The sequence below is a fragment of the Rhinoderma darwinii genome, chromosome 1, assembly GCF_050947455.1.
Source record: "Rhinoderma darwinii isolate aRhiDar2 chromosome 1, aRhiDar2.hap1, whole genome shotgun sequence".
Lineage (NCBI taxonomy): Eukaryota > Metazoa > Chordata > Amphibia > Anura > Rhinodermatidae > Rhinoderma > Rhinoderma darwinii.
The window spans coordinates 564,324,587-564,339,063 of record NC_134687.1 but is presented as its reverse complement, the minus strand read 5'-3'; the positions used below and the strand labels follow the sequence as shown (position 1 = coordinate 564,339,063).

The window sequence follows — 14,477 nt, the reverse complement described above, 5'->3', positions numbered from 1 at the left end:
GTTGCTTTTAGATTGTCATTACAATGACTGTCATTTAAAGAGAACCTTTCACCTCCCCAAACATGTGCAGCTGAGCGCAGCATGTTATAGGGAGGGCTTCAAAAACCCGGTCTCATGAAAAAAAAATAATTCCTAACTATCTCCGTTATTTACATATCGGTGCCATTATATTTGGTGCCTGATATGTAAATAAGCCCCTGACCAGTCAAAGGGGCGTTTCTAACTAACTAAAAGGCAAGGGGGCGTGATGTCTCCGCTCTGACACTGTCCAATCAGCTGCGGACAATGTCAGGGCGGCTTGTTGTGAGTTCCCTCCTGCGAGAACACACACAGACTGTGTTCGTGCTGCAGATGGCGTCCGCCACGGCACGCGCATATCGACGTCACCACTCCCGCCGCCACGGAACGAGGAGAAGCAATGAGGAGAAGAGACAGTGAGAAGCAGAGATTGTGAGAAGCAGCAGAAGAGACGAGGAGGAGATCTACTGCGGCGGGAGTGGTGACGTCGATATGGGCTCGCGCACGCCATCTGCATCACGAACACAGTCTGTGTGTTCTCGCGCAAGGGAACTCACCGCAAGCCGCCCTGACACTTTCCGCAGCTGATTGGACAGTGTCAGAGCAGAGACCTCACGTTACCTTGCCATTAAGTTAGTTAGAAACGCCCCATTGACTGTTGAGGGGCTTATTTACATATCGGGCACAAATATAATGGCACCGATATGTAAATAACGGAGATAGTTAGGGTTTTATTTTTTTCCGTGAGACAGGGTTTTAGAAGCCCTCCCTATAACATGCTGCACATGTTTGGGGAGGTGAACGGTTCTCTTTAAGGGACATTCCCAACTTAGACATTTATGGCATATCCACAGTATGTGCCATTAATGTCTAATAGAAGTGTGTCCCAGCTCTTAGACCCGCACCTGTATCGAGAACTATATATCGAGAATATGCTAATACCCCTTTAAATCACTAAATATAAGTAATTTTGTTTTTGTTAGCTCTTATCTAGCAAAATAATTTACTTACGGTCCCCCCTATTCCTTATGTCAAAGCGCATGCGCGTTTAGCCGAATCTACCCGACCTGACATTCCACCTATGGCTCGTGCAGACAAGCAGGGATGCTGCTGATATGTGTGACACCAGACTCTTAACCCCTTAAGGACACGGCCAATTTTAGCCTTGAGGACAGAGCTTTTTTTTTTAAAATTTCCCTCTTTGCATCCCGACGCTCATAACGCTTTTATTTTTTGTACGACGTAGTTGTATGAGACTTTGTTTTTTGCGGGACGAGTTGTACTTTATGTACGTACCATTTTTTTGGTACAAATACATTATCGTTTAATTTCTATAAATTTTTAATTAGATTAAAATGCAGAAAAAAAGCAGTTGTGCAGCAGTTTTAATATTATTATTTTTTTACACCATACACCGATCATCATAAATAATGTTATATATTTGTTGTACAGGTTGTTACGGTCGTGGCGATACCAAATATGTCTATTTCATGTTTTGGGACTTCTATTTTAAAAAGTTGATTTATTATAAAAAATGTGTGTTTCTGTGTATTTTATTTACTTTTTATTTATTTATTTACCATAATTTTTTTTTTTTACATTCATTTAACTTTTTTTTTTAATCCCATAAAGGGATTTATCATTTTGATTTTTATTTTGTAACTGTAATGTTCTGGCATAGATCTATATGTCAGTACATTAGCCTGTTACTGATCGTACACAGGCAGTTGTTAGGGCATACCTCAGTATGCCCTAACAACAGGAAATATGTTAAGACAGCCCTGGGGTCCTTCACTGGACCCTGGGCTGTCTGCCCATACAAGTTGTGGGCTTTGATCGCGTCACAGTTATTTTCTGTGACGTGATCAATGTGCAGTCCCCCCTCCTTGAACGCCGCGATCAGCTGTCATCGCGGCGTTCAAAGGGTTAACAGCGGAGAGAAGATGTTTCTCTCCTCTCCGCTGTCAGAGCGGGGCCGTGGCTGTGTATTACAGCCATTGCCCCGCTCTGGATCGCGCGCACAGATGGCTGTCACACAGGACGAGTATGCTCGTCCTAATGCGCAAAGTGCTCGCCGCTCAGGACGAGCATACTCGTCCTGTGTCGGCAACCAGTTAATCCTCAGGAATCCAAGAAGTAAGCAAAGCTCAACGTGGGTGTTTCGAGAATCAAAACTGTGAATTGTGGGATATTTAGTTTGGAGCGGGGGGTGGCAGTACATGGGAGTGATGAAGGACATGCCCATCGCTTTGTCATGGTACTTGGAACTAATGGTAAAGTAACGGAAGCAGGGGACATATATGGGTGAAAAACATATCGTTTATTTACCAACACACAACACATTGAGCAGTAGGTTCAAAATAGGTTATGCGACCGGTGAGGAGTTAGTGCTCCAAATAGAGGCAGACACCAGGATTCTTGAATGAGATGTATTGTGTGATCCGCGCATTGACCGGTTCACAGGGCCGCTATATACAGAGCGACCACCTTCTGCTACGTCATGCGTGTTATACCCTATCATTTTGCTTTGTCCCAATATTTTAAACAGAATCATTGGAAGTTAAAGATGACCTAAGTGGGGAATCTCCACAAACCATTAACAAACCTCCCCCTCATTATAAATGAATAATAGTTACTGAGATCTAAGTGAAGGTTATGAAGACAAATTTCTGATCGCAAGCATTTAACCCCTCAGTTGCTGGTGTCAGATGTTACCACAAGCATCTGAGGGGTTTTTACTGCCACTCTCACTTCGGGGGCCGGTCACAGTCTCCTGCACGGCGAAATCATTGAAAGTGCGGATTAAAAAAAATGCACTTTAGGTCAATAAAAAGTGATTGAAATGCCCGACATTCCCTAAAACGGTATTACTAAAAACGTAATCTTTCCACGTACAATAAGACGCCGTACACAGCTCTGTATACAGAAATATAAAAAAGTTACGGCGGTTACAATATGGCAAGGAAACATTATTTTCGTTTCTTTCAAACTTCTACCTTTTTTTTTTTTACTAAAACATAACAAAAACAATATAAATTTATCACCGTGATTGTGCTGACCCGCAGAATAAAAGTTACGTGTCATTTTCACCATACAGTGAACACTGTAAAAACGAAACCCATAAGAAAATGGAGGAATTGCTGTCTTTTTCCAATTCCACCCCGTTCTGAATTTTTTTTCCAGCTTCCCAGTACATCCCACATAATATTAAATCTTACCATTAGAAAATACAAATGAAGCCCTCATATGGCTGTCAACGAAAAAGTAAGAGTTCGGACCTTTTGAAGGTGGGGAAGGGAAAAACAAAAGCATGAAAATGAGTCTGGCCCTGAAAGGGTTAATACTTAGACGACACTCCTTGAGTATGCAATCTTTGGTTATAATACTGTTTTTCACTGGAGACTTGAAGTCCCCTCCAAAAACCCGACTCCATTGTGTGTCTACTTATCGCTGGGATACCCCTTTAATGTAATGCCTTGTTGTTAGCGTTACTATGGTGGTAATCATTGTAAAATGTGCAGGTTTCCTAACGGGAACTTTTATAAATGTAATGGTATCTTGCCATGGGAACGCAGGTTCAGAAGGCCTCATGATTGAGACCGTGCTGTGTGCGCGCACTACAGCGGCACAAGGAGTCCCTGTGCTTCCATATTGTGGACCCATAGGAACTTGAGGCGCGTATTCTACCCTAGAAGTAATGCCTCTAAGAGAATACCTCAGTGCGGCATCCATGGAACACGCCTCAACATTTCTTTTAGCGATGGGTTCTGTATAAGGCACATGGTGGCATGGTATGGGCACATAGATATTATCGCTGTATTACGGATACGTACAACATGGGTTAATTAAACAGACATGTGCATGAGCCCACGTGTAAGCACCTGTTGCCACGTTTTTTTATCCTGTGAATTCATAGTGCTGTTCACCTGTAGACAGGGGCTAGTGTGTATAAGGCTATCAATCAGACCTGTGTTTCTCAATGGTAACCGATTACTTAGTTCCAATTGAAAAAAAAAATATACACACATTCAACTAGGGGAGAGGATTTGGGGGAAGTACTGGGGAGGGTTAAATCATAACTTTGTTTCCCCTGGTTGATCTAGACGAAGGCAAAAAAAACCCCCCCCCATAAGGTATGAGCCAATCTGCCCTAAAATGGACAATTGTGCACATAGATACATGTCGGCGGACTACATCAACTGGAGTCCATGAGTTTACACCACCCCAGGGTTTCCAGAATGTGATGGACTGCGGCGCTCTGACCATCAATTGCCTTTTTCTTCTTCTTGAACCGCAGACACCACATTGTATGCGGACCACCATGGATTTAATTTACCAGTCTACAATGCAATGCCAGATCTCCTCTACAAGAAATCTTTGCAGCAAAGTTTGGGCCCTGTATAGTTCTGCATGTAGGCATAGGGCGGTGATCAGATTGCCCCGCTGTGATGTCTTCTGACTTGTCTTTAAGACCTATCCGAATGTCCCTTTTTCTGCTTGATTTCTGTTTTAAACCCTTAGGGATTCTGTTCCCACAGGTTGGATACACAAAGTAAAAGTACGCAGTGTATTCGACCTAGAACCCGCAGGAAGTCCAGCTGAAAAACCTCGCCAAACTGTGGTGCAGATTCTCAGCCGGAATCGCCGCTGCGGAAAAAATAGATCAGAAAACAAAAAAAAGCCAATACTTCCCTTCGCTGGCGTTGTCATAGCGACGTGTCCCTCTATTCCCCATGCAGTGTGGCCTCCTGAGATCATGCTGCAGCCCATGTGACCGCTACAGCCTACGATTGACGGCAACTATCACATGGGCTGAAGCCGCATCCCAGGAGGAGTCGTCGCTATGACGAAGCCAAGGGGGGCTTTTTTATTTTTTAATTAAATTTAAACGAGGTTGTTTGTATTTTTTTTTTTTTTTTTCAGATTTGTGATATCTTCAGAAACGCAGCTTTTCCACCACAGAAATCACAACATTTGCTACTTGTTGCGGATTTTACCTCCAATTGAATTCAATGGGGAAGAACCGTGACAAAAATGCGACGATTCTGCAGCATAAATTGACATTCTAGGTCAATTTCTGCACGTTTTTTTTTCGGTTGATGCGGTTTAAATAAATCCTATTCCCATATGATAACCTATATACATTTTTTTTTTCTTTTAAAGTAAAATGTTATTTTAATGGAAAAAATGTAAGTTTTTTTTGGGGCGACCGCTTTTTTAATTTGTGGAATCTCATTCAACTCTTAATATTTTTTTTTATCTATATGTTTTTTTTGTCTCTCTAAGGGAATAGAACCCGCGATCCAATGATGGCTTACATAATTCTTTGGAAAACTTAGTACGCCAAAGCATTATTGCCTGTCAGTGTAAAAGCTGACCGGCAAACTATAATGGACTCTGTAGACCACGGCATCTAAGGGGTTAACTGTGCCGATTAGTTAGGCTGGATTCACACGAGCGTGTTCAGTCCGTGATATATGGTCCGTATGCCGGCCGCATTTCCCGGACCAAACACCCTGCAGGGCTCCTAGCATCATAGTTATCTATGACGTTTGGTGTCACTGCCTCGCTGCGGGAATACTGTCCCGTACTGTAATCGTGTTTTCCTACAGTGTGTTCGGTCCGGGAAATGCAGCCGACATATGGACCATATATCAGGGACTGAACACGCTCGTGTGTGGGGCTCCTTAGGCTCACTCCCCCGTAGCGGTGTCCGTACTTGTGGGGGGAAATGAGAGAGGGAGCCCCAGAACCGCTACTCATTTGGGCACTGGTGGATTCCGATTCACATCCTTATTAAAAGTGGCGCTTTCCATAGGATGTGAATAGGCAGCGGTGCAGTTAAATACTATTTGCGGGTTGTTCTTCGTGTGTGTGCGGTTTTGATTTATTTTATTTTTATTTTTTTACATGTTAACTATTGTTTTTTTTCTTAAAGATTAAACTGGGTCACAGAGCAGAAGCCAATGATGGTAAGCCTTATTATTTATTATTATGCCTCATGCATGCGACAGTGTGCATCGGCCGGATCCCGTCCTTGATCTGCGGAAAGATAGGACATGTTCTATCTTTCCATGGATTGGAAAAAGTTGGGTCCGTGAAAACGGACCCGATTCACCCGCTTAAGTGAATGGGTCCGTGATTACCGTCGGATGCTGTGAAAAACAGCCCAAGTGACAGTCTTGTACAACTGCACATATTATTACCCACAAATTCCTCAGTGCTTTACGATTTAGGGAAGTAGCAGGCATACAGGCTTAAAATATTTGATTAAAACGTTAAAAAAAAAAAATGAGTAAAAAGGAATAGAGGTAAGAGTTTGAGGTAAAAAAAACAAAACACTGAAGTAGAGGTCATGTAGCAATTCTTCATCCACAAATGGGATAAAACTCTATAGTGCACATCCCTAATACCTGCTATACTACCAAAAATCTACATTTGTATGAGCAAGCACACCGCAAAAGATAAATAAATACAACTTGATCATTTGTGCACACAACTATGCATCAAACAGTGATCACAAGCTAAAATTGTGCGATTATTCAACTTGGCGACTGACGCTTCCTCAAGCAGAACCCGTATCCAAACAAAATGTGAGGTCATTCTTTCATTGTTTGTGTTAAAGAAACTTCAAAACCCAAGGAATGCGCCAACCAATTTTTTCATGCAAATGTAAAAAAAAATATTATATATATATCTCTCTCAAAAGTATTAGGACACCTACACATTACGCCTATAGATGATTTTATGACATTCCATTTTAAGTCTATAGGCAATAATATGTAGTTAGTCCCTACTTTGTAGCTAGAAGAATAAATCTACCACTGGGAAGGCTTTCTACAAGATTTTGGAGTATCTGTGGGAATTTTTTGTCCATTCATCCAGATGAGCATTTGTGAGGTCAGACCCTGATGTTGGACGGGAGGGCCTGGCCCACAATCTCCATTCTAGTTCATCCCAAAGGTGTTCAATAAGGATGAAGTCTGACCTCTGCACGGGCCAGTCATGTTCTTCCACGCCAAACTCCTCACACCATTGCCTTTATGGACCTTGCTTTGTGCACAGTCACACTAGGACAGAAGGACCTTCCCTAAACTATTCCCACAAAGTTGGAAGCACACAATTGTCCAAAATGTCTTGGTGTGCTGAATCATTTCCCTTCACTGAAACTAAGGAGCCTAGGCCAACCTCTGGAAAACAACCCTATAGCGTTATCCCTCCTCCACCAAACTTTACAGTCTCCCCCCCCCCCCCCCCCCCCTGCAAACCGTGTGAATTTAAAGATGACGACAAATAAGTTTTGACATGTTAAATATGTTGTGGCTGTTTTTGTTTTCAGTGCCACTATTTCTATGACTGTTGTAACTTTATATTGTGACCACTAGATGGTGCACCAGTCTTTCACCCTTCATTCACAGCCTTTCATAAAACTAGATGATTTGCTTTTAAACCTGGCACGTCCAGTGATTGCTCCTTGTCCCAGTGGAATATGCGGAGGATGGTGGTTGCTAGAGCCTGGATTGCATGCTTGTCCATAACTGATCTGTTATATCTTATTCTCAATGAATTATTATTTCTTTTTGTGTATGCCAGGTTTCAGACTGCTGTAATATGGCAGCATTTTTCTGATCCGACCACAACACCTGGACCTCCTGTGGTTTTAGCGAACCAAACTATAGTTATTTTGTGATCTAAATTTAGTACAGCGGAACTGCAGGAGGACCAGGAGTTTTGGGCATTTTATTCCCTATAACTTTCTGTCTAAAATGGCAAGCTATCGGCATGTCTAGTCTAGTTTTGGTAGAAAAATGTGTTATTGAATTTGCATATTTATATACATTTTTGGAAAACACCTTTTAAAAATAGATCTCCTTATTTGGGTGACCTGGTAATTTTTTCTGTTCGATTTACATGCAAAGGATCTGCTCGCCTCTTGTAGCTCCCTCCTGCTGCGGGCGCTTTATCATAAAGTTCTATGTGGCTACTGAGGAGAAGTCTGGGAATGTTCTGGTCGCTGACCTCAATCTCCGAGGCCGTCAAACCAAGACAGTGATTCTGTATCTGAGTATTTACGACCACAGACGTGTTTACCTTCCCTTTATTTGGCCCGGCTACAAGAGATGTTTAGTTTTGGCTATAAGTGTTTTATGTCTTGTTACTATTTGCATCTTTTTTTTCTTTTGTTTATACAATGGTTTCTGTAGAACATAATAAAGTTATTCAATGCATGAAAGTGAACCCATAAACAAGCAACAGAGTCAGTATAAAGGTTAATTCACTCCTAGGGAATCGGTCGTCTGAATTATCATGTTAGTGAAATGTCGGCCAACGTTCTAAACAGACAACCGGGGTTTTACAAGATGCGGGGGAATTTTAGAGATCTTCTTTAATGTGCTGGTTTTTAGGAAATAATGTCCCGTATACTAAAGCTCGCTATACACAGAAGATCAAAGTTGCTGCTGCTTTTGTCGACTGACAATCTTGTGTGTATGAAGGCCTCTCCACTCGCTCCCACATCTGCTGTCGGGAGACCTCTAGACAGATCAGATCGGAATAAAGCGAGATCGGGCGTGTTTAAATCTTTTATCTGCCAAAATAAGTTTGGCAGCGACTTCTTTCCCTCTCCCCGTTGAAATAAACGTGCGCTTAGCCGTGCATGTCTACGGTGGAGTTGGAAGAAATAGCTGTTTAGTTTTGCATCTTTTGCTGCCGTCCCTTTGGTTAGGCCCCAAGCACACGACCGTAAAAATCGTCCGTAATTGCGGACCACGATTACGGTCCCATTCGCTTCTATTGTCCACGCACACATTCTCGTTTATTTATGGGAAGGTGTCCGGGCCGTAGAAGTGTACCCCAAAAGATAGGACATGTCCTATCTTTTGCGTCTTACGGGTAGTGCTCCCATACTCTGTATGGGAGCACAGGCCGAGAATGCGGGCGGCCGTGCTTGCAATCACAGCCAGTGATTACATGACACATGACCATAGCAGGCAATCGTGGCACAGCCTCGATGTTGTGTCCACGGTACTGTGGCATGATTAGCTGCCATAGTCATGTGACGTGACATTACTGCCTGGAGGACCGGCGGTATTAGATGTGAAAGATATTTTAATTCTCGACATCCAGCAAAGTAAAGAGGTTTTCCACATTGGTTGCGATGTTTCACACCCCTCCATGTTCTCTCCGACCGGGTGCGCTTTCCTAAACTTAATTTCTACTATCATCCTGTAAACGTCACTCGACATGAAAATATATTTTTACCAATTAATGTTTTTTTTTTATGCTTTGCAGGTATTAACAGAACTGCATTAAGAGAAATCAAACTTCTGCAAGAGTTGAGTCATCCCAACATTATAGGTGTAAGTATGCGGTTTACTGTCTCTAACGGTACATATAATAAGGCAGCCTTCCACCTTCTAAATGTGCATGAAAAAGTTGGGTAACTTTACCAATATTTGGCTGGTCTTGTTCTATCTGTGAGTTATTTCTTGCGGTTTTCCACCTTTCATATCCAAAGCTGCTTTCAGAATTCTGCTGGTCACCCTTGGAAACAGACAGCAGCTTATCTGTAGTCTGTCCGACAAGAAACCTAACTACTTAGCTCTCTATCATCAGATCTCACAAACCACTGCTCCGAGATCTGGAAACTGGTAGAAATCCAAATTTAGTTTAACCCCTTAATGACCAGCCTATTTTAGACCTTAATGACCGAGCCATTTTTTACGTTTTTCCATCGTCGCATTCCAAGAGCTATAACCCTTTTATTTTTGCGTCGACATAGCTGTATAAGGTGGTGTTTTTTGCGGGACAAGTTGTACTTTTTAATAGCACCATTTTGGGGGACATATTATTTATTGATTAACTTTTATTAACTTTTTTTTGGGGGGGAATAGAAAAAAACCTGAAATTTCGCCACTCTTTTTCGCGTCTTAAATCAACGGCGTTTACCGTGTAATATAACTAACACCATAACTTTATTCAGCGGGTTGTTACGATTACAACGATACCAAATTTGTATAGATTTTGTATGTTTTACTACTTTTACACAGTAAAAACCCTTTTTTTTCAAAATTATTTGTTTTTGTGTCTCCATATTTGAAGAGCCGTAACGTTTTCATTTTTTCGCCGATGCGGTCGTATGAGGGCTTTTTTTTTTGCGGGAAGACTTGTAGTTTTTATTGGTACCATTTTTGAGTAGATGCGACTTTTTGATCACTTTTTTATAAAAAAAATTTAAAGTCAGGATTCACAGAAAACAGCAATTTTTCCATAGTTTTTTATTAAATTTTTTACGGCGTTCACCGTGCGGGTTAAATAATGTTATAGATTTATAGTCGGGGTCGTTACGGACTCGGCGATACCAAATATGTGTAACTTTTTTACTTTATTTTGGTTTTTTAATAGTAAAGCATTGTGTAAGGGGAAAAGCTGGGTTTTTCATTTTTTTTCACTTTTTTTTTCATTAACTTTATTAAACTTTTTTTTTTTACTAGTCCCACTAGGGGATTATAATATGCGATTCTCCGATCGCTATTGTAATACACTGCAATACTTTTGTATTGCAGTGTATTACTGCCTGTCCGTTTAAAACGGACAGGCATCTGCTAGGTCATGCCTCCGGCATGATCTAGCAGGCAGTCGCTCCAGGCAGACCTGGGGGCCTTTGTTAGGCTCCCGGCTGCCATTAGAGACTCAGACACTCGGCGATCGTATCGCCGGGTGTTAGTGGGATGAGAGAGTGAGCTCCCTCCCTCTCTCCAAAACCACTCAGATGCGGTGCACGCTATTGCGCACCGCATCTGAAGGGTTAAACGGGTGAGATCGATACTAATATCGATCTCACCCGGCAGAGCAGGGACGCTCCCAGCTCTCAGCTGCCTCTGGCAGCTGAGAGCAGGGAGATTTGACACTCCCTGCACTGTTTACTTTATCCTGATGCAGTGCCGTGAAAAGGCATATGCATCAGAATAAAGCCCATTAGTGGCCGCCGTTAAAAGGCGTATTGGCGGTCACTAACGGGTTAAAGTAATGGAAAACAAAACCTCATGTAATGCAAAATACAAAGTTAACCTTTATGTAGATTTTAACTATGGCATGTGAATTTTGATTCAATACATGTGTTGAATTGATAGCCAATTGATTTTAATAGCAGCTATGTAATTCTTACTCTCCCTTGTGATGGTGCCAAGTTCCCCCAACAGATTACAGCTGGTCTCTGGTGTTTCCAGCAGTAGGACTCCCTGATCAGCTTATTGTCGGACGATCCTTTTTAATAAAAGGTGTTGTCTAAGGCTTTGTTCACATCTGCATCAGGGCTCTGTTCAGGGGTTCCGTCTGAGCTTTCCGTCAGGGGTGAACCCATGAACGGATCCCTGACTGAAACAAACGCATCACCATTGATTTCAATGGTGAAAGATCCGGTGCAAATGGTTTCCATTTGTCTCCGTTGTGCAAGGATCCGTTTTAGTCATGGTTCCGTTCATGGGTTCCCCTGCTGGAAAGCTCAGACGGAACACCTGAAAGGAGCCCTGATGCAGATGTGAACGAAGCCCAACGCGTACAAGCCCTGTAATGACTTGAGCTGACAATGCACATAAGATATGCCAGTCTAGCAATAGTTATTCCCTGAGTAAAAAGTATGCAAAGTAGCTCTCCCCCAGATGGAAGAAAACTGTCTTTAGTGCCACCTATAGGTGATGCCACAAGGAGAATCGGTACCTTTCAAGAGCTGTTCAAGGCATCTCATTCAGTTAACCAGAACCCTACTCTGTACTGATGAGGAGCAGCAACACTGTAACAGTGATGTCTACAGATGGGTGTCTCTTGTTTCAACGCTCTAAAGGGTGGGACATTGACTTACAAGGTAGTTCTTTATAAGTTGTACTACAGAGAAAGTTCTCTTCCTTTTTGAAGCAGAGCTGTTTTGCTTCCGTTATATATTTAATTCTGAGACCACCCTGTATTGTGTCTGAATCCAAGTTTTTAAGGACATGGTTCAGATAATGTCTTTGTCATTACAGCTTTTAGATGCGTTTGGCCACAAATCAAACATAAGTCTGGTATTTGATTTCATGGAAACCGATCTAGAGGTAAGTAGGATCCATAGATGTACATCGGCGTTATATAATAGTTGAATTTTGTTTGTCGTTCTATGACGATGTTCACATTTAATTCTCAATCTGAGAGGCGGATACAAGTAAAACCAGTCCAGGCAGTCCTTTGTGAGCTGAATGCATGAGCGGTAGCACAAACCGTTCCTTTCATTATACGTTGATTAAAGGGGATTTCTGGGAGACAACCGTGATTGTCTGTCTATCCTTAGACCATCAATGTGTGGGACCCCCAGAATCGGCAGAATGAATGAAGGGGCTGTGACACTTGATTTGAATGGGGCTGAACTTCTACAGTGAGCACAGCAGCCCCTCCAATGTATTTGCAGCTTTGCCTGGTACTTCCAACTACTGATCAGTGTCCCTGTTTTATTTCCAGTAAAACCCTTTTAGGGCTCTTACATCCGTACTGGTCTACATACTGTCACTTTGCCATTGTTTTTGACGTCAAGAATAGTGTAGTCTACTTCCCTGCATAAAAAAAAAAATCTAGTGGATTTATGACTAACTGATAAGTTGTAGAAACCCATCAGAATTTGTTAGACTGGGCTAACAAGTCCTAAACAGATCCTAACAAATTCTGAAGGGTTTCTACGACTTATCAGTTAGTCATATTTCCACTACGTTTCTATTTCATGCAGGGAAGAAGACTTCCATTTTTTCTGATGACTAGAATAGTGTAAAGTGACGGTAAGTAGACCAGTACGGACGTAAGAGCTCTAAAGGGTTTTTATCGGCAAAAAAAACAATACAACAACTTGGACTAATCCCACACAACAGGGATTCTCGGCCGTGTGACGTGCGTTCTTTGATCGGCCGTCACACGGCCGCAGTAGGAACAATAGACCCCATATGTGGCTATTCACACCGCCGATTTATTTTTTTAATATTTATTTTTAATTTTTTGGCAGCCCATCTTAATGGGGCATGCTCTATTTTGGGCCGTTCTCCAGGCCCCACGGCTCCCATAGAAGTCTATGGGGCCGTGTAAAGCACGGCGGTCACACGGATGTGATCTGAGTGACAGGTGTGCTTTCTGCCGCTCTCTCTCTTCTCCTCACAGTGCGAAGTGCATGTGAGGAAGAGGAGGCTATTTTGTTCCCTGTAGGAGCTGAATCCCTAATCCCCAGCCACAGCTTTGGCCAAAGCTGTGGTCGGGGATTCCGCTCCAGGAAAAGTCCCTGACTTCACTGTCCCTATATGGACAGTTAAGTCAGGGACTTCTCCTGGAACTGTACCCTACAGGGGGGCTGTGTGTGGCACTGCCTGCGCTGGGGGCTGTGTGTGGCACTGCCTGCGCTGGGGGCTGTGTGTGGCACTGCCTGCGCTGGGGGCTGTGTGTGGCACTGCCTGCGCTGGGGGCTGTGTGTGGCACTGCCTGCGCTGGGGGCTGTGTGTGGCACCGCGAAAAAAATAAACGAAAAACAATGCCCGAATCACAATTTTTTGGTCACCACTCCTCCCACAATATACAATAAAAAGTGATCAAAAAGTCACATGTACGGCGCAATGGTACCAATACAAACTACAACCCGTCCCGCAAAAAAACAAGCCCTTACACAGCGTTTTTGACTGAAAAATAAAAAAGTTATCGCTCTCAGAATATGGTGACAAAAAATTATTTATTTTATAAATAAGTGATTTTATTGCACAAATACTGCAAAACATAAAAAAATTATATACATATGGTATCGCCGTAATCGTACCGACCCGCAGTATAAAATATAATGGTAATTTATAGCCCAGAGTGAACGCCATAAAAAAAAAAGAATAAAAAACATTGTCAGAATTGATGGTTTTTGGTCACCTTGCTTGCCAAAAAATGGAATAAAACGTGATCAAAAAAATTTCTGGTACCCCAAAATGGTACCAATGAAAACTACAGATTGTCCCGCAAAGAATAAACCCTCACACAGCTCCGGTGGAGAAAAAATAAAACCGTTCTGGCTCTCAGAATATGGCGATGCAACATCTGCAGAGTATCCAAAAGCAGATAAGATCGGGCGCCATTTATCAGTGCGACACCGGCCACATATCTGCGGATTATTATTTATTACTGCATTATTATACCCTCTTATTATACCCTGATGTACCCCGCACAGATAACATATGCCCCCACATTATAAACTGAAACACCAGTAAAACCCCAAACAGAACTACCACCAAGCAAACTCTGCGCTCCAAAAGCAAAATGCCGCTCCCTCCCTTCTGAGCCCTGCAGCGTGCCTAAACACCAGTTTACGGACCATAGATATGGCATCGCCATATCCAGGAGAACCCGGTTAATATTTTATGAGGTATTTGTCTTCAGTGGCACAAACTGGGCATAACATGTAGTGCACTAAAATG

General features: G+C 42.5%; 1 protein-coding gene across 2 annotated transcripts in view; it reads left to right on the top strand.

Moving 5' to 3' along the window:
• The window catches only part of CDK7 (cyclin dependent kinase 7), a 32,903-nt gene that overhangs the window by 2,855 nt on the left and 15,571 nt on the right, over positions 1-14,477 (top strand). For both annotated transcript variants that reach the window (XM_075854891.1, XM_075854890.1), the window contains exons 3-5: positions 5,957-5,990; positions 9,310-9,377; positions 12,039-12,107. In XM_075854891.1, coding sequence (XP_075711006.1) covers positions 5,957-5,990; positions 9,310-9,377; positions 12,039-12,107 — 171 coding nt within the window. The remainder of the gene's footprint in view (positions 1-5,956; positions 5,991-9,309; positions 9,378-12,038; positions 12,108-14,477) is intronic.